This window comes from Entelurus aequoreus, linkage group LG02, assembly GCF_033978785.1.
Source record: "Entelurus aequoreus isolate RoL-2023_Sb linkage group LG02, RoL_Eaeq_v1.1, whole genome shotgun sequence".
Taxonomy (NCBI): domain Eukaryota; kingdom Metazoa; phylum Chordata; class Actinopteri; order Syngnathiformes; family Syngnathidae; genus Entelurus; species Entelurus aequoreus.
Window position 1 is genome coordinate 62,614,447 of NC_084732.1, and position 25,546 is coordinate 62,639,992.

Consider the following 25,546-nt stretch of genomic DNA (forward strand, 5'->3'; position numbering starts at 1 on the left):
ACTCGACATCCATTGCTTTCGGTCTCCCCTAGAGGGGGGGGGGGGGGGGGGGGGTACCCACCCACATATGCGGTCCTCTCCAAGGTTTCTCATAGTCATTCACATTGACGTCCCACTGGGGTGAGTTTTCCTTGCCCGTATGTGGGCTCTGTACCGAGGATGTCGTTGTGGCTTGTACAGCCCTTTGAGACACTTGTGATTTAGGGCTATATAAATAAACATTGATTGATTGATTGATTGATATATACAGTTGTGCTCATAAGTTTACATACCCTGGGAGAATTTATGATTTCTTGGCCATTCTTCAGAGAATATGAATGATAACACAAAAACCTTTCTTCCACTCATGCTTAAAGGTTGTGTAAAGCTATTTATTGGCAAACAACTGTGTTTACTCTTTTTAAATCAAAATGACAAAAGAAAGTACCCAAATGACCCTGATCAAAAGTTTATATACCCCAGTGACTTTGATCTGTTAACATGCACAATCTGTTAACATGGGGCGGTATAGCTCGGTTGGTAGAGCGGCCGTGCCAGCAACTTGAGGGTTGCAGGTTCGATCCCCGCTTCCGCCATCCTAGTCACTGCCGTCGTGTCCTTGGGCAAGACACTTCACCCACCTGCTCCCAGTGCCACCCACACTGGTTTAAATGTAACTTAGATATTGGGTTTCGCAATGTAAAGCGCTTTGAGTCACTTGAGAAAAAGCGCTATATAAATGTAATTCACTTCCCTTCAAAAGTTAACACAAACAGGTTTGAATGGCTATTTAAGGTTCAAATCCTCACCTGTGACCTGTTTGTTTGTAATTAATGTGTGTGTATAAAAGATCAGTGAGTTTGTGGGCTTCTGACAGACCATTGCATCTTTCATCCAGTGCTGCACAGATGTTTCTGGATTCTGAGTCATGGGGAAGGCAAAAGAATTGTCAAAGGATCTGCGAGAAAAGGTAATTGAATTGCATAAAACAGGAAAGGGGTATACAAAGATATGCAAGGAATTGAGAATGCCAATCAGCAGTGTTCAGACGCTGATTAAGAAGTGGAAAATGAGGGATTCAGGTAGACCAGCAAAGATTTCAGCCACAACTGCCAGGAAAATTGTTCGAGATGCAAATAAATAACTTCAGCTGAAATACAGGACTCTCTGAAAAATTGTGGTGTGGCTGTTTCAAGATGCACAATAAGGAGGCACTTGAAGAAAAATGTGCTGGATGGTCGAGTCGCCAGAAGAAAGCCATTTCTGCGCAAATGTCAAAAAGTATCCCGTTTACATTACGCCAAACAGCACAGAGACAAGCCTCAAAACTTCTGGAACAAAGTAATTTGGAGTGATGACACCAAAATTTAACTTTTTGGCCACTCAACCATGCAGCCCATTTTTGTTCAAGTGCCTCCTTATTGTGCATCTTGAAACAGCCACACCACAATTTTTTATCTATAGACCTATTAGCAAGAATAATGATGTCATACTTGCATTAAGAACATTAAGGCTGTAGATTCTACCATGTACAAACTATTAATTAATTTATAAAAATGTCTGCTAACATTATTTTGGACACATCGTAACAAGCAGACCAGCCAGTAATCCACGCCCTCAGCCTCTTCAGCTTTCCGTACACGCTTGATACCCAGAAGCTTCATATTAGGTGTCTGTGCAACTTTAGTGATTTTTAATGCTAAAAAACAACAGAAAATACTTTTATAATACAGTTATGTCATGTAACTCAGCCTGTGTGACTGGGCCATGTCTACATTGGTAAACCTCACTCCATGACAAGCTCAAGAGCAATGCTGGATATCTGGTTGATAGTTTGGGCTTTTAGCTCAGTAGCTAGGACGCTCATCTGTCATGCCAGCAATCCAGAAAGCAGGGACTGAACCACGCGGGTAACAAAAGTTGTTTTCCGACTGTAAGGAGTTTTTGGAGTTCCTATAACCTTTTTAGTCCCCAGGACGTTTTTTGTTGTGTTCCGACATACGGGAACTCGGGACTACGGCCCTCAGATCCTATAACCATTTTAGCTCTTACTCTGAGGCAGGGTCTAAACTGAGTCCCATAGGAACTAAAATACGTAGGCGAGCCACAACACAGACCCGCCATGTTTACTTATAGGATGTGTAGGCCTCTACAATCAGCACATACGGGTATTTAATAATAACAAGTAGGGCTGCAACAACTAAATCGATTATAAAAATAGTTGACGATTAATTTATCATCGATTCGTTGGATCTGTGCTATGTGAGGCTACTTTAAAAAAAAAAAAATTTAATAAACCCTTTATTTATAAACTGCAACATTTACAAACAGCTGAGAAACAATAATCAAAATAAGTATGGTGCCAGTATACTGTTTTTTTCGATAAAATACTGGAAAGGATAGAAATGTAGTTTGTCTCTTTTATCTGATTATTAATTGATTAATCGAAGTAATAATCGACAGATTAATCGATTATCAAATTAGTTGTTAGTTGCAGCCCTAATAACAAGTGTCTTACTTGTCGCCTTCTTCATCTGCGGGGCGTTGCTATCCTTTCGTCTTCCATGAAACGAAGGAATATCGCCTGTCGCTGGATCCCTTGGGCCCTTACTCCCTCGGTGTGCTCTTCCGTTAACGTTATTAGATGCCGAATTTTAGCACCCATTGTTATTATTCTTTGCAAGCAGACGACCATGAACACAGTAGCCTCCGAGGTCTCCATTCTTGCTTGTGTTGTTTTTCTGTTCTCTTTTCGCGGGCGGGTTGTTGGTTGTTTTGCAGTGGTTGGGTGAGGGTCTTAAGTAGTTCCTATAACTAAACTCGAGTGTGGTAGTTCTTAGAACTGCGTCCCGAGAATGCGTGTATGCGAATCCGGCTATATATGTATAGGGGGCGTCCCAGTACAACTTTTTCACTACCGATATCATACCGATATTGGAGCCTTGAGCGTTGGTCGATACCGATAATAATCCGATACAATATCAGTAGGAATTATAGGAAATACCTTTATTACTTTGTTGTGTGTAATATTAGAAAATGTTTGATCAAATGAAATTAGTCAAGCAGAGAACAATGGTAAGTATGAAAAACAGCAACCTTAAGACATAAAAGTACACACTTTTATTATTAGGCTCAATCAAGAGAATTTACTTCGAGAACAATGGTAGGAATGAAAAACACTAACATGATAAATGTATGCTTTTGAAATAGAGTGGTGGTCATAATAATTCATTACATCACGGGCAAGTTGAATGATCCAAATATGTTAGTGGATGTTTTCTAATATATTTCTGCCTTGGAGACTTTGTATCTGTAAGTAATATGCAACTATAATCCTTTAAAACTTGTTTATGTTGACAAATGTACTGTTTTAGACTGCAATATTGTTCAATTTGGACAATTATTATGTCAAGCTTGTGTGCTTAGCTGTTGAGTAGCTGCTAGCTCCTATAGTAGCCTATAGTCTACAATGTTGAGGTTTTGTAGATTAATTCACTGAAACACCAACTTGTGTGCTTATTGGAGGACATGTAGATGTTAACTGTCTCTCCACTTTTGCACAAGTAAACACGCTGCAGAACTGCTAGTATCAAAGCCCATATCGGATATTTTAGATTATTTTTTGTTTTTTTTTGCTAATATCGGACCGATATCCAATATCAATATTGAGACACCCCTAATATATGTATATATCGATCCATCTATTTTCTACCACTGTGGTTTATCCGTTATACAGTGCTCAATACCGGGGTCGAGCGGAATATACGTTAGGTCAGAAAAAACACAGCGGCTATATCATCCCTACAAGCCTGTTTCGCAGGTTTCCCTGCTCGTCAGGGGATTTTATTGAAGTCTCTGTGGCTGTTACATATTAATATAGGGTACATTACATGGGGGTGTGGCCATTGTTGCACAATAGCGCCTTGTTTCTGTGTCGGCATGATGAGACCGGTTTGTTGCGTTTGTTTAAAGTGGACATGCTGGGGTGGTATATAATAAAAAACTTTTATTTCAGGCAAAGGTTGCATCTTTTAGCTGCACTGTTGTATGGTGAGCTAAATGCGACAATTCGCCAAATAATGGTGTGATGAATTTTATTGTCTTTAAGAGTCCATATGTATTTACTCAGCTCTGTAGAGTTCTTGAGTTGGGGCCTACGAAATGATGCTGTGTGATTGTTATAACAGGTTTATTTTTATTTTTTTCAAATATTTGTATTGAATTTTGCAGACAGTACAGCATAGTGAATCATGGCAACAACAAGTTGAGGCATCTGCACATTTTACAATATGTAACATAATAAACTCAACCCTTACAGTACCCACCCACTCAGTTCCCAAGGTAATTGTCCCCTAGTGCCCATAACAGATATAGACCCACATGACTATATGCAAACATAGATTCAATCTAATGAAATATATTAAAGATAAAAAAATTAATAGATAAGGTAAAGTAAATAAATAAATAATATATAAGATAAACAATAAAATATAAAGTAAAAGTAAATAAACACAAAGAATGGGGGTCAGGTGTACTGGGGATGGTCGCTTCAGCGGTCAGCTCTGTCTAAGTTGTGTTACTCGAATCGCTTGGGGTGATGTCAAGCTTGTCCCTAATAAGGTCTAAGAGTGGGCCCCAAGTTTTATGGAAAGATGACACAGATTATTTCTGCGAGAACCGAAGCTTCTCTAATTGTAGACATCGCAAGACATCTTGTATCCAACTGTAATGGCTCGGCGGAGACGCAAGCTTCAATTTAAAAATAATTTTACGCCTAGTCAGCAGAGTCGTTAACGCAATGACATGGCGAGCGGTTGCAAAAAAGAGCAGTCAGCGGGCTGCTTGTTATTGTCCTATCGAGAGCTTGCCCGACAGTGTCAAAAATAGAAGATCAAAAACTTGAGAGTTTTGGGCACGTCTAGAACATATGCAAATGGTCAGCTGGGGATTGTCTACAGCGGTTACAAGCGTCGCTATGGTTGGGGTATATTTTAGCCAGTCTAGCATTGGTGAAATGTGCTGTATGTAGTACCTTACACTGTAGTAGGCCATGCTTAGCACTAACAGACAATGAATGTACCAGCCTCACAGCCTCTCTCCACCGCCTGTCAGGTATAGGTGCCCCAAGGTCATGCTCCCAGGATTCTCTGGCAAGTGCAATGTCAAGTGGATTCAGAAGGTCGATTTCATTATACAGTATATAACAGATAACAACCGTTGTTGGTCAGAGTCAAAGGAGAGAAACCGATCGATTTCTGCTTCTAGGGGGCGATTGCGAAAATGAAGAAATTATTTTATAATAAAATGCCTTGTTTGGAGGTATCGAAAGAAATGAGTATTAGGCAGATTGTATCTTGTTGACAGAGATGCAAAGGAAGAGAACACTCCATCGTGATACAGGTCATTGAGAATTTTAAGGCCGTTAGTCGACCAAGCGTGAAACGCGGAATCAGAGCAGGCAGGATTGTTAAAAATTGGAGCACCACTGGAAGCCATGTGGAAGCCGTGATGTTTCCTAAATTGAGTCCAAATTTTAAAGGTATTTTTAACAACTGGGTTCAGAGAGGTCTCCAATAAACATAAGGGTAGCTGAGAGCAAATCACCGAGTTGTTTCCGGTCGCCGAGATGAGCAGACACATTCTTTTTCGCTCCTGCTCTGGAATCCAAACAAAGGCTCGGATGAGCCCACACTTTCTCCTCTTTCTATTGTGGATCACGGATTTGTATTTTAAACCACCACAGATCCAATGCCCTCTGGAAAATGAGAGTCGAGATCGGGAAAAGGACGATCACTGTGATTTCTACCTTCTCGGTAAATCATCGGTGAAGCACCCAGGTTTCAGAGGTAATGTGATTCACTCGGGCCTCACAGCGGATCGGAACAGAAGAAACATGCCCCTGACTGGAAGGATAGACCGAAGATCAACGATTTTCCTATTACTTCTGCTCTCAGGAGACACTGAACTAAACCCTGGACCAGTAACCACCCGGTTAATGTTGTCTCGCCTGGCAAAGTCTAGCAGTGCCGTACCAACACCCATGGCCGTTGCTAACGATGCAGAGGAAGCCAGCTTAGCTGCGGGACCTCGTCGGAGCTATGCTAAAAACATTAGCTCTCCACCTCCGCCAGCCCTCACATGCTCATCACCACCCGAGCTCACCTGCGTTCCAGTGGACGGCGGCACGACGGAGGACTTCACCCCGATCTTCGGGGTGAAATTTCAAGGGCAAATATGCCCTTGAATCTGTGTGGGCGGAATTCAAATTCAAAAACGCTAATAGGGACCCCCTAATCAGAGTGATTTCTATGGTGCTCTCGAGTGCTTAGCTTAGGTAGACAATTATATAAAATATAAAATTATAACTGGAGATCTGCACACAGATATTCAACGCCTGTCTTCAAATCTTACAGCAAGCTTTGTAATCTGCACGGTCTCTCCCAGCTAATAACACTACCCACAAGGGTGTGTGATTCCACCCAATCAACCATAGATCTCATTCTCACATCAGACCGGCCTAACATAAAAAATAGTGGGGTCATGCATTTTGCATAGATCGAATTGCCTCCTGTATCTCCGACGAGGAGACGGGTCTACCCAGTTCCCTGGCAATATTTACATTAATGCAAGGATATGTTAATGAATCGAGGGGGTTGGGGAAAATCGTGGAGACAGGGGAGCACTCAGAAGTGTACAATTTAGTGTGAAATTCGGAAAAACACCTATTAATGTCCACTGGATCGGAAGTATAACTACCATCGGGTAGTCTAATTTTGGGAATCGACCGCGATGCGCTAGCAGCCCGGGCCCGTTGAGCTAGAAGTCGGCCGGCCTTGTCTCCATGTTCAAAGAAGCATTGTTTGGATTGTCGCAGTTGTCTCTCTACTATGTGCATCATAAGCAGGTCATGTTCCGAATGTAACAAAATACTTTTCTTATACACGGTTGGAGATGGACAAACGGCGTATACACTGTCGAGGTCAAGGTGTTCTTTAGCAATTTCCCTCAGCCTAGCCCCCTCAGTTCTCCTCACCCTGGAAATATAGGATATCACCTGTCCTTGGATAGTAGCCTTAAGTGCTTCCCACAAAGTGCTATTCCCAATGTCAGGGGTGTCATTAAACTCAATATAGGCACACATTTCTGCTTCAGCAAAATCTTTTAACTTAATATCTGAAAGCAAGTGAGAGCTGAACCTGCACATTGTGCGGCCGGTTACACCTTGCGGAAATGTAATGTCGACTGAGATTGCCGCGTGGTCGGAGAAGGCTATCGGGTGGTAGTCGCATGCATTAACACAATGTAAGAGATTGTTATCTATTAAAAATGAATCAATACGGGAAAACGAATTATGAACATGCGAGAAAATGAAAATGCCTTCCCATGCAGGTTCCTGAATCTCCAGGGATCCGAAAGTCCTACTTGGTTTGCATAACCGCACACAACCGCTGCTGCTTTGGATAGCGTATTTCGGGTATGGGTGGATTTATCAAGAATCGCAATGGGGGGGGTGGGGGGGTGGGGGGGGGGGGGGTTGAGGTGGGCGGGTTTGGGGGCGGCGGGGTTTGGTGGTAGCGGGGGTGTATATTGTAGCCCGGAAGAGTTAGGGCTGCAAAGAATTCTGGGTATTTGTTCTGTTGTGTTTATGTTGTGTTACGGTGCGGATGTTCTCCCGAAATGTATTTGTCATTCTTGTTTGGTGTGGGTTCACAGTGTGGCGCATATTTGTAACAGTGTTAAAGTTGTTTATACGTCTACCCTCAGTGTGACCTGTATGGCTGTTGATCAAGTATGTCTTGCAGTCACTTACGTGTGTCTGTAAAAGCTGCATACAACATGTGACTGGGTCGGCACGCTGTTAGTATCGAGAAAAAGTGGACACGACGACAGCTTGTAGACGGACGCTAAGGGCAGTGTCATCATGGCACGCCCTCAATATTGTTGTCCGGGTGAAAATTGGGATAATGGTTGTCCCGGGAGATTTTCGGGAGGGGCACTGAAATTCGGGATTCTCCCGGAAAAATCGTGAGGGTTGGCAAGTATGGGTTAAACATAATCAAAATGTGTTACAAGTAGCTTGGCCCCTCAGACAAAAAAAAAGAGAAAGAACGCCCGGTACAGAACGAAACAAAAAAATAGTCACGACCGTCCATGTGGGAAATTATGTGACCACTGTTAGCCAGTGTGTGAATTGCAACACTCAAACATTGCTTCCTATTATGTGCACAAATATAAAGTGGTGGTCAGGGCTTAGAGCAGCAAAACAAACAAAAGGCCCACAGTGTCCACAGTGATTGCAAAGTTGTTATAAGTCAGGCCTCTAAAAAAGTTAAACTTACAGTATTTATTCCGGGAGCTGCACAGTCAAGGTGCAAATTGTTATATATATATATATATATATATATATATATATATATATATATATATATATATATATATATATATATATATATATATATATATATATATATATATATATATATATATATGTATATATAGGTGTGTGTGTGTATGTATATATATATTAAGATTAAAGATTAAAGTACCAATGATTGTCACAGACACACTAGATGTGGTGAAATGTGTCCTCTGCATTTGTCCCATCCCCTTGGGGAGCAGTGGGCAGCAGCGGCGCCGCGCCCGGGAATCATTTTGGTGATTTAACCCCCAACTCCAACCCTTTGTTGCTGAGTGCCAAGCAGGGAGGTTATGGGTCCCATTTTTATAGTCTTTGGTATGACTCGGCTGGGATTTGAACTCCAACCTACCGATCTCAGGGCGGACACTCTAACCACTAGGCCACTGAGATATATGTATAAAGACATCCATTGCTTCATTGGAGTGCCATATTTTCTTACAGTCTCAGTTGCTTTAGCTGTCATGGCCTGGTTTCCATATTGTGTAATTTACAGCAAAAATGACATTATAGGAAAGAGGTACTATTTATAAAATCATGATCCTGACTGGATTTGGATGGACGCATTAAAAATCATTAAAGCCCACCTGTGAATCAAGATGGCTGCAAACACAAAGCATTGCCAACAGTCACATCATGTATTTGTCAAAATGTACATGAAATATTCGACTACATAAATAATCTGTGTATTTTACAACCGCACACGCAGATCAGATTAGACACGCGCTCTTTGGGAAGCACCGTGCTATACCAAGGTATACTCAGAAACACGTCCTCTGTGGATTTTCTCCCCTAACAGTCGCTCTAATCTGATTCGCATAGGCTGTGGTGTCACAGAATATGTAGTATCTCCATGGAAACTGCGGCTGTCAAAAAAAAAATAGAGATATTTGCATGACTATTCATCTTCAAGACTGGGAGCAGACATCCTGTCTATTTGCTTGTTTGTGTCTTGTGTATTTGTTGTACTAAATAACAGAACCAAGAGAGAATAGCCACTTCTTCAGTGATAATAAGGACCCAAATGTCTAATTTGTGTATTGAGCTATTTCTGTACAACCTCACGTTGAAAGCTTTTGCAAATACATTCAGTTTACAGTAGATTGGTTTTATTAATGCTGGAGTGATCATGTGACAGCAGCTCTTCTGTCTTCTGTATGTACATAGCTTGCATGTTTTTGAAGGCATTTTCTTGAATGGTTATATTACTAACATTCCAATTGCAATTACACCCAATTATCACTTTAATGAATGAAATCCTTTATAAAAGTATATATATACTGTGCCACCGTGCTGCCCTATATATACTGTATATATACCCTATATATATGTATATATATATATATATATATATATATATATATATATATATATATATATATATATATATATATATATATATATATATATATATATATATATATATATATATATATATATCCATCCATTTTCTACTGATTGTACCTTTCGGGGAGCCTATCCCAGCTGCACTTGGGCGGAAGGCAGGGTACAGATTGACAGACAACATTCACACTCACATTCACACACTAGGGCCAATTAAGTGTTGCTAATCAACATATCCCCAGGTGCATGTCTTTGGAGGAACTGTATATAGCTATATATATGTTTATATAGGGGGATCACGGTGGAACAGTGGTTAGTGCTCGTGGCAACTTGTCCAAGGTGTACCCTGCCTTCCGCTTTAGTGCAACTGGGATAGGCTCCAGTCCCCCTGCGGCGACAAAAGGGACAAGAGATAGAAAGTGGAGTCTGCGGGGAGTCTCTGGGCCCCTCTGGGTGGGGGCGTCCCATCTTTGGTCTCTGATGATATGGTCTCTCGCTGGCTGTCCCTTGCTTCTCCCGTGCCTTGCCCTCTGCCGGGCACGTCTGCTTCCGACCTACCGCTGGCCTGTCAGGCGGCTCGGTGGGCCCAGTTCTGGGGGTCCTGTTGCTGGCCGGCCGGCCTGCCTGCGTGGTTCCTTGTTCCCTGGGCACCGCACCTGCTGTTTTGGGTTGGTCTCTTTGCGTGGCTGGGGCCGTACTTTGGCTCCCGCACATACTGGGACACAAATATACTGTAGGGCCCGTAAGGGTCGCTCCCTCCAACAGGCTATCAAATCCATGTCAAGTGCTGCCGAAAAAAGCAGCAACTGGCTCTGGATTAAGCGTAAGGACCCCAACTGGGCAGTAAAATAGAGACATTGGTATGCGGTCAGGTTTAAGCCTGACTCAGGGAAAAGGACGTCCCTGCCATGCAGAGTCCAACAGGATATGGAGGGTATGGCATGGAGGGGGGTGTACCTCGGACACTGGGTACATCGTTGAGCCCTCTGGAGACGTCGTGGGCTTGAATCAACGAAACGTCGATTAAGCAGGGTGCCCACCTGATGACCCCAATGACATACTTACCCTCCCTTTCACCACTCCACACCGACTGCTACCATAAAGATTGTTCCTACTTACCAAAGGGATTGAAACATCTAGTTCTATTTGCAAACATACATACGCACATACACACAATTATTCATACATACGCACACACATAGGTACTTACGCACATACATACACAAATACAGTACATACATACACACACACGGCACACATCCACGTGCACATTCACTGTAAAAACATACATATACACATACTGTACATATACAAGCACATATGCTTACTTCACCTCATCCATTTTACTACGTTTCATCAAACATGTATCAACGTTGTTCCCCCTTTGCGGTAACTGGGTCAAACAAGGCACACTGATAATGCTTGACCTATTTTTGCTAAAACAATTTAAATCAAATCAACTTTATTTATAAAGCACATTTAAAATTTACCACAGGGGTAGCCAAAGTGCTGTACAATGGGCAGGTTAAAAGATAATACGAGAACCGAGCAAACACAACACAACACAAACAGAACACGATAAAAAATAAATAAATAAAATATAAAAACATAAAAACAGGTTCACAGCAGGTGTATTATGGGGCGCCATTGCAGGATGGATATCACTCAGGATATCACTAATTTACAAGGTTAATATAATTTGTTTGTATTTCTTTCCCTCCATTTACAGTATATGTTGCCTTTTTAGTTCAAGTTATCATTACATAGGTTTATTGTTGCATTTGAAACAACAGTATTGTTAATAATTGAGGTAATTATCATTATCAATAGTGTTATTTCTATTGGTATTTGTATTGCTCCATTTGTAGTGCAATAATGGTCATTGTCATTTCTGTGTTATTATTATGTACTTCACTAACTGGTTCTTCGCTATCATTTTTCGTATGATATTTGTACATATTGTATCTGCTGATGTTGGTCTGTTTTCGTTGTTGTTGTTTTTGTTGTTGTCTTTCTGTCTTATCCCCCTCTTGCCCCTGCAATTTCCCCCATCTGTGTTTGTCTTTTCTTCTTTCTATCCCCTCCTGTTTCATTCCGACTGCAGTAGAAAATTATATATATATATATATATATATATATATATATATATATATATATATATATATATATATATATATATATGTTGCTTAAGAAAATACCTCAATCTTTGAACACAAATTCAATATTTATTGTCAGAATGTCATTCAGGAATGTTTTTATTGTTTTAGTTGACTTTTCTTTGCACACAATTTGGTGACAGTTTTATCTAAAGTTCGTTCAGGCTGTATTTTGGAGTGAAATTTTCCAGCAAGCACACCGGTCGGAGTCTCCTTTCTCACTAATTTTTGTTCTGACATATGCATTGATCTGATCACTGACCGTATAGTGGTTAAGGTAAAAGAGCTTGTACGGTCAAAATAAATTGCATGATTAATCTAAGTGTGTTCATGATTAATGCAACATTTTTTGTGATTAATCGCATGAGTTAAACCGTTAATATTGACAGCCCTAATATATACATATATGTGTGTGTGTGTGTGTTTACATGTGTGTATGTCATGAACCAGAATAGAGATGATCAGTGGCCTCTGACCTCAGAGGAAGTAAATAGTATCAGTATCGACAAGTACTGACCCTGTATTAACTTGGTATCAACAGTGTTGGGTTAGTTACTGAAAACCAGTAACTAGTTACAGTTACTAGTTACTTTATTGTAAAAGTAACTAGTTACTACCTCAGTTACTTACACCAAAAAGTAATGCGTTACTGTGAAAACTTCTTTTTTTTCCCTTTTTTTTTTAAGGCTCCCATTAAAGGCCTGCTGAAATGAATTTTTTTTATTTAAACGGGGATAGCAGATCCATTCTATTTGTCATACTTGATCATTTCACGATATTGCCATATTTTTGCTGAAAGGATTTAGTATAGAACAACAACGATAAAGTTCGCAACTTTTGGTCGCTGATAAAAAAAAAGGCTTGCCTATACCGGAAGTAGCGTGACGTCACAGGAGGAAGGATTCCTCACAATTCCCCGTTGTTTACAATGGAGCGAGAGAGATTCGGACCGAGAAAGCGACGATTACCCCATTAATTTGAGCGAGGACGAAAGATTCGTGGATGAGGAACGTTAGAGTGAAGGACTAGAGAGGCAGTGCAGGGTGTATCTTTTTTCGCTCTGACCGTAACTTAGGTACAAGCTGGCTTATTGGATTCCACACACTCTCCTTTTTCTATTGTGGATCACGGATTTGTATTTTAAACCACCTCGGATACTATATACTCTTGAAAATGAGAGTCGAGAACGCGAAATGGACATTCACAGTGACTTTCATCTCCACGACAATACATCGTTGACGCACTTTAGCTACGGAGCTAACGTGATAGCATCGGGCTCAAATGCAGATAGGAACAAAATTATAAAAAAAACCTGACTGGAAGGATAGACAGAAGATCAACAATACTATTAAACCATGAACATGTAAATACACGGTTAATAATTTCCGGCTTGGCGAAGCTTAACAATTGAAGCTAACTAACTTAGCTATGTAGCTAACGTGATAGCATCAGGCTCAAATGCAGATAGAAACAAAATTGAAAAAAACCCTGACTGGAAGGATAGACAGCAGATCAACAATACTATTAAACCATGAACACGGTTAATAATTTCCAGCTTGGCGAAACTTAACAATTGAAGCTAACTACGGAGCGGCGGCGGCGGGCGTTGTAGCTTTCGACGACACCCCGGCCGCCATCAGAGTCGGCAAGAAACATATATTTCCCCAAAGTTACGTACGTGACATGCACATAGCGACACGCACGTACGGGCAAGCGATCAAATGTTTGGAAGCCAAAGCTGTACTCACGGTAGTGCGTCTTGTATCCAGCTCAAACACAACACAACCTCCTGATTGTGTTGCTGTAGTCCGCTGCTAATACACCGATCAGACTGCGTGGTCGGTAGTAGTGGGTTTTAGTAGGCCTTTAATGCCCTTTTAGCCTTCATTTCAGTACTGTTATTGCACTGGAGAATAATACAATCTGTTGATCAACTTGACATGCATTTACATCACTGAACTCAGAAAGCAATGTGGTCTACATACAATACACAAAGACAAAGATATGTTTCAAAGGGCCAATCTATATCAGGCCAGAACAAATTGACAAAACTATTTTAAATAGCTGCAACATAATGGCACTTTAACTTTAAGTAGATAGGATCTTTGATCCAAGACACAACTTACATTTAACTAAAATTTTATTTTCTTTGTGCTCGACAAAAGAAAAGTATTGAGAATGTCTCCATTTGAAGAAACTCGACTTCTGGCTTTGCCTGTCGCCATGATGTCTTTTTAGTTGTTATGAGAGTAGCGATGTGTGTGTGTGTGGCCCTTTAAGATATGACAGCATGTGAGGTGAGTGACGTCAGTGAGTGAGTGGGTGAGAGAGATGAGGGACCGGTGTTGTGCCGGATATTGCCCCCCAGCCCCCCCCCACCCCCCCGCCGTAGGGGTGCATTATCCGGCACAACACCGGCGACAGTGAGTGCGTGCAAGTGCTCTAGCTTGGTGGATGGCTGCGTCCAATAAAGTCACAAAGTTGCAACAAACCGCCGGCCTCGTCATTCACCTTCAGCTGTAACGACCCACTTCCGGGTAAAGTGAAGGTTGTTAGCCCCGAAGTACATAGGCCCTGGAGGAACGTCTCCCCTGCGCCCCTCAACTACGGTCTGGGATGCCCCCCCCCCCCCCTTCTCTGCACGCCTCTTCTTTTCCTTGTAACACAGAAGGAAGACACCGCAGCGCTGCAATAAAACACACTCAGATCTTCTGTTTCTAGCCGATACTACATAAAAAATAACGTAAAATAACACAGTAACGCATCATGTAGTAACGGTAACTGAGTTACTTTGTAATGCGTTAGTCCCAACACTGGGCATCAATACCATAAAGTGCAGTATCGCCCAACCCTACTATGCAGGCTGCATTGTAAGCTTTCATGATTTAGTCTCACATTATCTGAAATTTGGAGGCAGAGGTTGCTTGTTAGAGTCTACTATTAAAGGCCTACTGAAACCCACTACTACCGACCACGCAGTCTGATAGTTTATATATCAATGATGAAATCTTAACATTGCAACACATGCCAATACGGCCGGGTTAACTTATAAAGTGCAATTTTAAATTTCCCGGGAAACTTCCGGCTGAAAACGTCTATGTATGATGACGTATGCGCGTGATGTCAATCGTTGAAACGGAAGTATTCGGACACCATTGTATCCACTACAAAAAGCTCTTGTTTTCATCGCAAAATTCCACAGTATTCTGGACATCTGTGTTGGTGAATCTTTTGCAATTTGTTTAATGAACAATGAAGACTGCAAAGAAGAAAGCTGTAGGTGGGATCGGTGTATTAGCGGCTGGCTGCAGCAACACAACCAGGAGGACTTTGACTTGGATAGCAGACGCGCTATCCGATGCTAGCCGCCAACCGCATCGATGATCGGGTGAAGTCCTTCATCGCTCCGTCGATCGCTGGAACGCAGGTGAGCACGTGTGTTGATGAGCAGATGAGGGCTGGCTGGCGTAGGTGGATAGCTAATGTTTTTAGCATAGCTCTGTGAGGTCCCATAGCTAAGTTAGCTTCAATGGCGTTGTTAGCAACAGCATTGTTAAGCTTCGCCAGGCTGGAAAGCATTAACCGTGTAGTTACAGGTCCACGGTTTAATAGTATTGTTGATTTTCTGTCTATCCTTCCAGTCAGGGGTTTATTTCTTGTGTTTATATCTGCAGTTAAGCCCGATGCTATCACGTTAGCTCCGTAGCTAAAGTGCTTCGCCGATGTATTGTCGTGGAAATAAAAGTCACTGTGAATGTCCATTTCGCGTTCTCGACTCTCATTTTCAAGAGTATATAGTATCCGAGGTGGTTTAAAATACAAATCCGTGATCCACAATAGAAAAAGTGGAAAGTGTGGAATCCAATGAGCCCTTGAACCTAAGTTATGGTCAGAGCGAAAAAAGATACGTCCTGTACTGCACTCTAGTCCTTCACTCTCACGTTCCTCATTCACAAATCTTTCATCCTCGCTCAAATTAATGGGGTAATCGTCGCTTTCTCGGTCCGAATCGCTCTCGCTGCATTGTAAACAATGGGGAAATGTGAGGAGCCTTTCAACCTGCGACGTCACGCTACTTCCGGTACAGGCAAGGCTTTTTTTATCAGCGACCAAAAGTTGCGAACTTTATCGTCAATGTTCTCTACTAAATCCTTTCAGCAAAAATATGGCAATATCGCGAAATGATCAAGTATGACACATATAATGGATCTGCTATCCCCGTTTAAATTTAAAAAAAATCATTTCAGTAGGCCTTTAATAATTTGTTGTTCGAGAGATGTCTACTTACAAAAATATATGCCACAGTGTTAATTGCATTTAGTTACATTTTAAACACTTAATACATATGAATCGATAAAATACGAAGGTACATGTAGTAAACATAGAACAAAACATTCAACAAAATAGAAGTGATCACAAAAAGACCCCAACACACACCACATAAACGATAAGTTACAACAAATGTTCAGTAAACATAAAACCAACACGAAAAGTTGTCCCTAAGTGACGTCACATAAACCAACTGACCAATAAGGTTCCTCCCTGCTGTATTTGCCGCGCTGCACAGCGCAGGGAGGAGGTGGGTGTGTTTTGTTGTCTCACACAAAATGGACAATGGCAGAGGAAATAAGACGCAAATTAACGAGGCGACACGTTAGCTCAGTCAACCGGCCATTTTAAAACTGCGCCTTCAGTTTAAAAAATCGTTCACATTATGTTATTTTGTGTTTCGTCAGTCGCCCTCCTGTTCGCGGCCCGACCTCATGGATCCCGGCGGAAGTGACCTGGAATCCAGCCTGCCTCAGCCGGAGACCCCTTGTTTGATCGTGGAGGATTCTCAACCGGACAGCGTCGCTCTGGAAGACGACCCGGAGAGCAGCTACAGAGCGGTGCTGGCTCGACGCCTGTCCAGTCTGCAGCCCAGTGCCTGTAGCCCGGTCCTGGTAAGCTGTGCTGCTGTAAAAACAAAACATGTGGAAATGTTACGCTTTAGCTTACTCTGTTCACAGCCATTGATCAGCTATTTGAAGTCTCCTGACATGAGTAACTGAAAGTCATCGATGTTAAGCCACAAGATCGTCTTGTTAGCTCCTGCTGGTTTAACATAAATTACACATACATTAATTAAATTACACATAAAATACATCTACAGACATGGTTGTCAAAGTGCGGCACGGGGGGCATTTGCAGCAAAACAAAATAAAACATTAACAGCAAAAACGCGGCTAAAAGACCAAAAAAAGCCAGAGCGTAATTAGGAAAGGTTAACCAATTGATAAAAATCCTCTTTACTTTACATTCAGTGGAATACCGACACCCAGCTTCGCCCTTAAGACTGTCATCATAACCGGAACTATCTACTCCTTGCATGTTTATTTGTGACTTTGTCCAGAGACAATTGGAGAATGGCCAATGATAAAGGATTTTTTGTTGACACGGTTTTCCTCAATGTGTAAATATTTATATTTAGATTTTTTAGTTTTCTTCTGTATTCTACTTTTATCTAAAATAGCTGCCGGGGTAAAGTTCAAGTTAAAAGTTAAAGTACCACTGATAGTCACACACACACTAGGTGTGGTGAAATTACCCTCTGCATTTGACCCATACCCTTTTTCCACCCCCTGGGAGGTGAGGGGAGCAAGTGACCAGCAAGGTGGCCGCGCTCGGGAATCATTTTGGTGATTTAACACCCAATTCCAACCCTTGATGCTGAGTGCCAAGTAGGGAGGTAATGGGTCCCTTTTTTTTTAAATAGTCTTTGGTATGACTGGGCCGGGGTTTGAACTCACGACCTACCAATCTCAGGGCGGACACTCTAACCACAAGGCAGGTAAGGTCTCGAGTCCCGACTATAGTGGAAAAAAAATATTTCGTACAGGCACAAGTCTTTCTTAAAGTACCAGTAGAGTGGGAAAAAAGTTGCCTCTATGCTATTATCATATATGTTGGATTTATGACTAAAGACTATTTCAAAGTTTGCGAATAAATAGATATGATCAAAATAGTATAAATCTTACTGAAATTCCAGAGCCATTTTGATGGATAATGAAGAAGCATGTCACATGATCGCGTGACGTAGAGGTAGGACCTGCAGATCCCTTCCCCACCAAAAACAATGCAAATCGTGCAGACTTTGTGAAAGCCAACAACGATTACTTTGGGCAAAATTATGGTCCAGAACCTTACATTGTTGATGCTGAATATAAGGAGGATGAGCTACAAGTTTTAGGTGTTCTGCTAAACATATCCAGCTTTAGTGAAACACTAAGCATCATGTAGCAGTATTGCTAAGTGCTAAACAAGAAATACAAACTACAAACATAATAAAACCATAGCTTACTGTACAATGTTTGCTCTTAGTTTGATGCCAACTGATAGGATGTCCATATCTTCCCGTTTAGATGGACACTTAATCATGATGCACACAAAAAGTATTAACAAGGAAACGTCTCCCTGCATGCAGACACTGTCTTCGGCTGTGTGTGTTTGTCTCCATCTGTGGGTATGAATTGAATGTCACAGATTAACTACATTCATGGCTAAATCATCTTATTATCCAGATGAGAGATAAAATTTATAATCTAGAATAACTTTGACGAGACGCGATGATGCGGGAGGAGCAGGACATCGCTGCCAGCTCACAGTAAAAGCAGCAGAAGGCTACTTGGCTGTTTGTACCATTGCGTCGCTAATAAATAGTTTGTCTGCATTAGCGCTTAAAATAACAACATTGCTATTAATTGATTAATATTCAGGTCACAATATGTAATAAAGAGTATTGTTGGCCGATTTTGGATGGTTATTTAGAGGGATTTGTGGGAAATAGAGAGCCCCCCTTGACTACGGTACGTTGTTAGCAGACTTTTTATGTATTTATTTATTTACGATATGGAATGCATAAAAACATTGTGTCATGTCTTATCTAGGGATTACGAATGATAGACAGCACATCTCTCTTTATTTTTGGATTGCTTTTAGCCGATTTACAAAAGTACAACTCTAATTTGTTTCAGTATACAGCTTGCACACATAACATTTTGGCTTTTATGATAGGTGTCTCATTGTGCAAACCAACTTTTCTTACCTATTGGCACCTGTTTCTGTGTATTTGGGATCCCCATAAGTCCTGAAAATTTTAAATTAAACCATGGAGGCATGTCGGACATATTTATAAAGCATTTGGAATATGTATTTGGGACCGAATTTGCCCTAGTTACATCAGTGGTTGTTTTCTCCATATATGATAGTGGATTACCCGAAGAACTTTGCAGTTGTACTCAATAAGTTATTTATTTTTCTCTATCCTCTTGTTTTGGAGCAGACTGGCTCATATATACACATGCATGCTAAAATCCTCCGCTGTTGCCATTTTTAAATTAATTAATCTATATTCCTTCATTTATTATTTATTTGTCTCTTGTAGGGATCTCATGGTAAATGGTATAATGATAAACCGCGGTAATATTCCAGATGGTTAGTAATACCGTTTACATTTTTAATGATCTAAAAACCGTCATTGATTAATGCATTTTAGGCAACACTGCTTACATGCTGGTAACAAAAGTCGCTGCATGTGCACCAGCGCCCTTTTGCTCGACAAAACATGATGCAAAACAACTACAGGGAGCTTACTCCAGATTTTACCTCAGAGTAATCGGAGCCAAATGCTTTGTTTCACTTTATTTCCCTCGCTTCACTTCTGTAGAGTAGAGTCTCGGCGTGCGTTTAAGAACGCACTGCTGTTCAATGTCGACAAGTGTGGACAATATTGGAGACAGACGCATTTGTCCCACACTACAAGTATACAGTGGCGGAGAAAAGTATTTGATGTTGCTTTCATTTTCTCAACACAGTGTCCTCTCACTTGCTGTGACTGAGAGTTAATGTCGTGAGGAAACATGCAGCAGGCGATGTGTAGGGAATGTTTCCCCAACTTGTTTATAAAGTCTTTAGTTTGTTTACAGGGATGCTCACTCGTCGTCATATCAATACTAGCTATAATGTTTTGTCATCTCACCGAATTGAACACAGGCTGTGAGGTATCAACACACTGAAGTATGAATATTGTGTATTAGATGTGAGAGGTATCACTTCTGTAAATTTTTTTGGCCAAACTGTTGCACTGAATCACATGGTGTTGTTGGGGAAGAACAACATCAACAACATCTTCATTAGCCAATTTGCTTAGGTTTCATATTGATGTCAAAACAAATAAACACCATGTTTTTATTTGTAGGTCTTTCATGTCAAAGTATTACTTAAAAAAACACTCATGTGACATAGCATGTTAATGTTTTATGGTGTATAGTTAATTCCTATACGACAATTTTCTGCTCAAACTCTTAATAGATCTGTCCCGATATTGTATGTACGTGTACATACACCGGGCTCAAATTTAACCACGGCAACCGCGGCAACTGCTGCGACTGCCCTCGTCATTTGCCGTCATGCCCTAAAAATTGACCAACATCGCCAGCAAGAACATGCCGTGACCGCACTTGACTTTGTATTTGTTAATGGACGAGGGATGTAACAGTAAACGGTATAATGATAATTTGCGATAAAATCCCAGAAAGTTATTAACTTTTAAATAACCGAAAATACGTAATTTATTATTGCATTTTTGGCAACACGAAGTCAGGCGCTTGCGCGCTAGCATCGTTTGGCTTGATATTCATGACGGACCAACGACACGGAGTAAACGGAGCCAAGCGCTTGTTTTAACGTCATTTTCACTCACTTCCCGCCGTGTGTTTAAGAGTGCACTGCTATTAGATGGAGACAAGTGTGGACAATATTAGAGACAGATGCACTTGTCCCCACACTAAAAGTATACAGCGAAGGAGAAAACTATTTGATGTTGCTTTTATTTTCTCAATATAGCGTTCATCAGCTGCTGTGACTGAGAGTTAATGATGTGAGGAAACATGCAGCAGGTGATTTGTCATGAACGTTGTCACAACTTGTTTATAAAGTCTTTAGTTTGTTTACCAGGATGTTCACTTGTGTATTATTTAACTGCAAACTGTATCAGTGTTCAAAGAACATCAATACTAGTTCAAATGTTTTGTCATCTCATCGAACTGAATGCAGGCTGTGAAGAAGGTGCATTCGGTGTGTGAGGTATCATTCATCTTTATTTTTGTTGGCCACACTGTGTACTGATAGGAGGTGTTGGAGAAGAACAAAGTGTGTTTATTTGACTTAACCATCATTAGCCACACTGCTTTGTGTTTTATTTTAATATCAAAAAGTTAAAACCAGGTTTTTTTTTACATTCCTTGTTTTTTTTTCATTTTACAAAGGTATTACCCGTACTTCAAAAACCATTCATGTGACATAGCACGTTGCAAATGTGTTATTGTGTGTAGTTAATTCCTATACAACGTATTTCTGCTCAAACTCTTAATTGATCTGTCCCGAAACAGCATCTACATGTACATATAAATGTACATAACTTAGATAAATAATTAAAAAAACTCCCTTCATCAAAATGTAAGAATAGAGATAAAGGCATCATGTAATGACAACAAGCTGACAGGTTGGTTTTATTAGATAATTAAAAAAAACTGATATATGTCTTTAATTATATGGATAACATTTATCTATAATCTTTTTATTAGACATTACAAATGACATGATGGTATTACGTTCACAACCCAACACTGCTTTACCTAACAATCAGTAATCATGATTTCAATATTGATAACAATAATCTTAATTATTACTTTGGCCATAATTGGCAGCCCTAGATCTCATACGCTTGCCTTGGTGCCCAAAAATATGAGCCCTCCTTTAAGGCAACACTTGCCTTGAAGAAAAAATATTTACAAATTCGAGGCCTGCATACATTTAGCACATGTCTTGTGTAGACAAAATGTACATAGCTTACAAAAATACCTCTCTCTATCAAAATTTTAAAAATAGAAACGCATTATGTAATGAAAAAAAGCTGACACGTTAATACAATTAATGAACAAAAACACAAACATTTGTCTTTAACTATAAGGATTACGTTTATCTATAGCCTTTTTATTAGAACTGACAAATTACATGATGTGTTCACACCCCACCCCAACACTGTTTTACTTAACATGATGAATAATCGTGCAGCCCTGTGTGTTAGACTAAATCTCATACAGTATATGAACACAATTTTTTTCTATATGGACAAAAAGTGCAGTTACGTCTTATGGCCATCATGTGCCATCTTGCAGAATTCTTACTTTGTTTTAATTGTTTATCTCTTATATCCCTAAGGTGCCATCTAGCACAATATTCACATTTATTTTTTTAATGTTTGCTATTATTTTGTTTACTACGTACTTGTGTTGCTTTCATATGCACATTCAACTTCTCCTTGAGGTACATGAAACAGTCTCCTTATCCACAATAATGTTTCTTCTATAAAGGAAATAATTTTGAATGTTTTTTTTTCCAAATAAAACGGTTTAATTTTTGTGTTTTTATAAAACTTGATTACCAATTTCAGTATGAGTACTTTTTGAAAATGTTGAGCACATTTAAAAATACTGCGTTAATAATGATAACCTTGATCATTTTGGTCAATAATAATTATAAATAAATAAAATAAAAACAATTTTCCGACACCTCGAGGCAGCGAAAATTGTTCAAATTTATTTTGTAATCGAATTACTGAAGTTACTCGAGGAATCGTTTCAGGTCTAGTTCTAATCTTATAACTGTAAATAGACCCTATATGGAAGCTAGTCAAAACTGCAACATGGCTGACCCTGTGGAGACTCAGTGGAAGGTGTCTTGGCCTGGAGAAGTACTCCGGCACTTCGGCATGTAAATATGACCGGTCAAAAAATGGCACACTCTGAAAAGGCATTCAGAAAGCGGCTTGAACATGGTCTGTAAAACAAAAACTATGCAAAATGTTTACCAAAGCCTGACCATTACATGTTATGTGGACTACAAGGATGTGTTATAAATGTAGGAAAAAAATCATAATGACCCCTTTTAGACTGTTTGATTTGACATTTTATTGATACTTCTAAATATTTTGCAGTACAATTTTCAAATTGAAATCACCACAATGCTACATATTTTGATCAAATCTACCTAGCTACCTATTGTAGTGTTTGACTTATACTGACACACTTTTAAGCAACAACCACTCAGCTATGTTGTTTACACCAGTGTTTCCTAACCTTTGAGTCAAGGCACACAATTGCCATAGACAATTTGCTGCGACACCCCTGATTACCCCCACAGTGAAAGATGAGGTGTGGAAGTGTGCAGAACACCTCTCCAAACATGCAGCCTAGTTTTTAACTAATGGGAGTGATAGTGCTAAGAAAACACAGCCTGTTGATGCTCATAGAAATCAAATAAACCAAAAAATCTCAGGTAAAAAGCATTCATTTACAGCAGGGGTGTCCAAACTTTAACCGGCGAGGGCCACATTCAGTACAATGGAAGGCTGCGGGGGCCATTTTTGACTAATTTTGTTCGCTAAAGATGCTAAAAGCCAACCAGTGTATGTCAATATATGCTAAGCTAGCTGAACAGAACATCCCTGTTAGCTTTGTGTTGTAGGTGACAAAGAAAATAAGTGTCATCTAACAACGAGGACTGTCAAAAATAACGAGTTACTTCATGCGATCAATCACAAAAAATATTGCATTAATCATGTAAATACGCAGATTAATCACACATATTTTGCTCCTTTACCGTAAACGGACTCTAACAATTAAATTACATTTGTGACCAAATATTGAGGCCTTTTTAATTGAATTTAAAGGCCTACTGAAATGAATTTTTTTTATTTAAACGGGGATAGCCGATCTATTCTATGTGTCATACTTGATCATTTCGCGATATTGCCATATTTTTGCTGAAAGGATTTAGTAGAGAACAACGACGATAAAGATCGCAACTTTTGGTATCTGACAAAAAAAAGCCTTGCCCCTACCGGAAGTAGCGTGACGTTGTCAGTTGAACATTCCCGCAAAGTTCCCTATTGTTTACAGTGATGGCGGCCAGAAGTGAGAGCGATTCGGACCGAGAAAGCGACGATTTCCCCATTAATTTGAGCGGGGATGAAAGATTTGTGGATGAGGAAAGTGCAAGTGAAGGACTAGTCGGGAGTGGAAGCGATTCAGATAGGGAAGATGCTGTGAGAGGCGGGTGGGACCTGATATTCAGCTGGGAATGACTACAACAGTAAATAAACACAAGACATACATATACTCTATTAGCCACAACACAACCAGCCCAAAGGACCGTTCACCTAACACAAGGTTCATAAAGCTTATATATTTACCCAAAGTTACGTACATGACACGCACGTACGGGCAAGCGATCAAATGTTTGGAAGCGCGCGGGTGGGACCTGATATTCAGCTGGGAATGACTACAACAGTAAATAAACACAGGACATATATATACTCTATTAGCCACAACACAACCAGGCTTATATTTAATATGCCACAAATTAATCCCGCATAAAAACACCTAAGTGTTTGTTATGCTAGCTCCTAGCTCCCGTCCATATAACCCGCCAATACAATTCAAACACCTGCACAACACACACAATCACTCAGCCCAAAGGACCGTTCACCTAACCCAAGGTTCATAAAGCTTATATATTTACCCAAAATTACCTACGTGACACACACGTACGGGCAAGCGATCAAATGTTTGGAAGCGCAGCTGCGTACTCACGGTACCGCGTCTGCGTCTGTGTATCCAAATCAAAGTAATCCTGGTAAGAGTCTGTGTTGTCCCAGTTCTCTACAGGCGTGTGTGTATCGAAGTCAAAGTCCTCCTGGTAAGAGTCTCTGTTGTCCGAGTTTTTCGATCTTGACTGCATCTTTCGGGAATGTAAAAAATGAAACACCGGCTGTGTTGTGTTGCTGTCTTCCCTCGCAAAATACTCCGCTTCGCACCGACAACTTTCTTCTTTGCTTGCTCAGCTTCTTTCTCCATAATGCAATCAACAAATTTTAACAGATTCACCAACACAGATGTCCAGAATACTGTGGAATAATGAGATGAAAACAGAGCTATTTTGTATTGGCTTCAATGGGGGATCCATACCTCTGTTTCAATGGCTACGTCACGCGCATACTTCATCATCCAAAGGAGTTTTCAACCGGAAGTTTAGCGGGAAATTTAAAATGGCACTTTATATGTTAACCCGGCCGTATTGGCATGTGTTGCAATGTTAAGATTTCATCATTGATGTATAAACTATCAGACTGCGTGGTCGGTAGTAGTGGGTTTCAGTAGGCCTTTAAATTTGAAGTTAAATGAAATCATGCAAGCGAGTAATAGTTGTGATTAATCATGATTAATCCGACTTCAAAAGTGTAATTAATCTGATTTTAAAAGGGTATCATTTGACAGCATTACTGATAACGTCTCGATAATAATGAACTCATTCAATTTTTACGACCTGCCGAGGGCCAATAGAAAACAAGCGGCGGGCCGAAACTGGCCCCCGGGCCGCACTTTGGATATCCCTGATTTACAGGAAACATTTGAGATTATGATACTAATAACACACATTTGTTTTAAGCATATGTAACAGTTTTTAGAATTAAAAAAAAAACGACCTGCACATGAATCATGGACAATTTTGCATATTGACGATGATGAAAAAACGACTTGCTTGTGTTGTA

General features: G+C 40.4%; 1 protein-coding gene across 1 annotated transcript in view; it reads left to right on the forward strand.

The window, feature by feature from the left end:
- Positions 1 to 882: 882 nt before the first annotated feature.
- Positions 883 to 25,546, forward strand: part of tp53bp1 (tumor protein p53 binding protein, 1) — a 116,421-nt gene continuing 91,757 nt past the window's right edge. The window contains 2 exon segments of the mRNA XM_062030482.1: positions 883 to 949; positions 16,632 to 16,838. Coding sequence (XP_061886466.1) covers positions 908 to 949; positions 16,632 to 16,838 — 249 coding nt within the window. The 5' untranslated portion in view covers positions 883 to 907.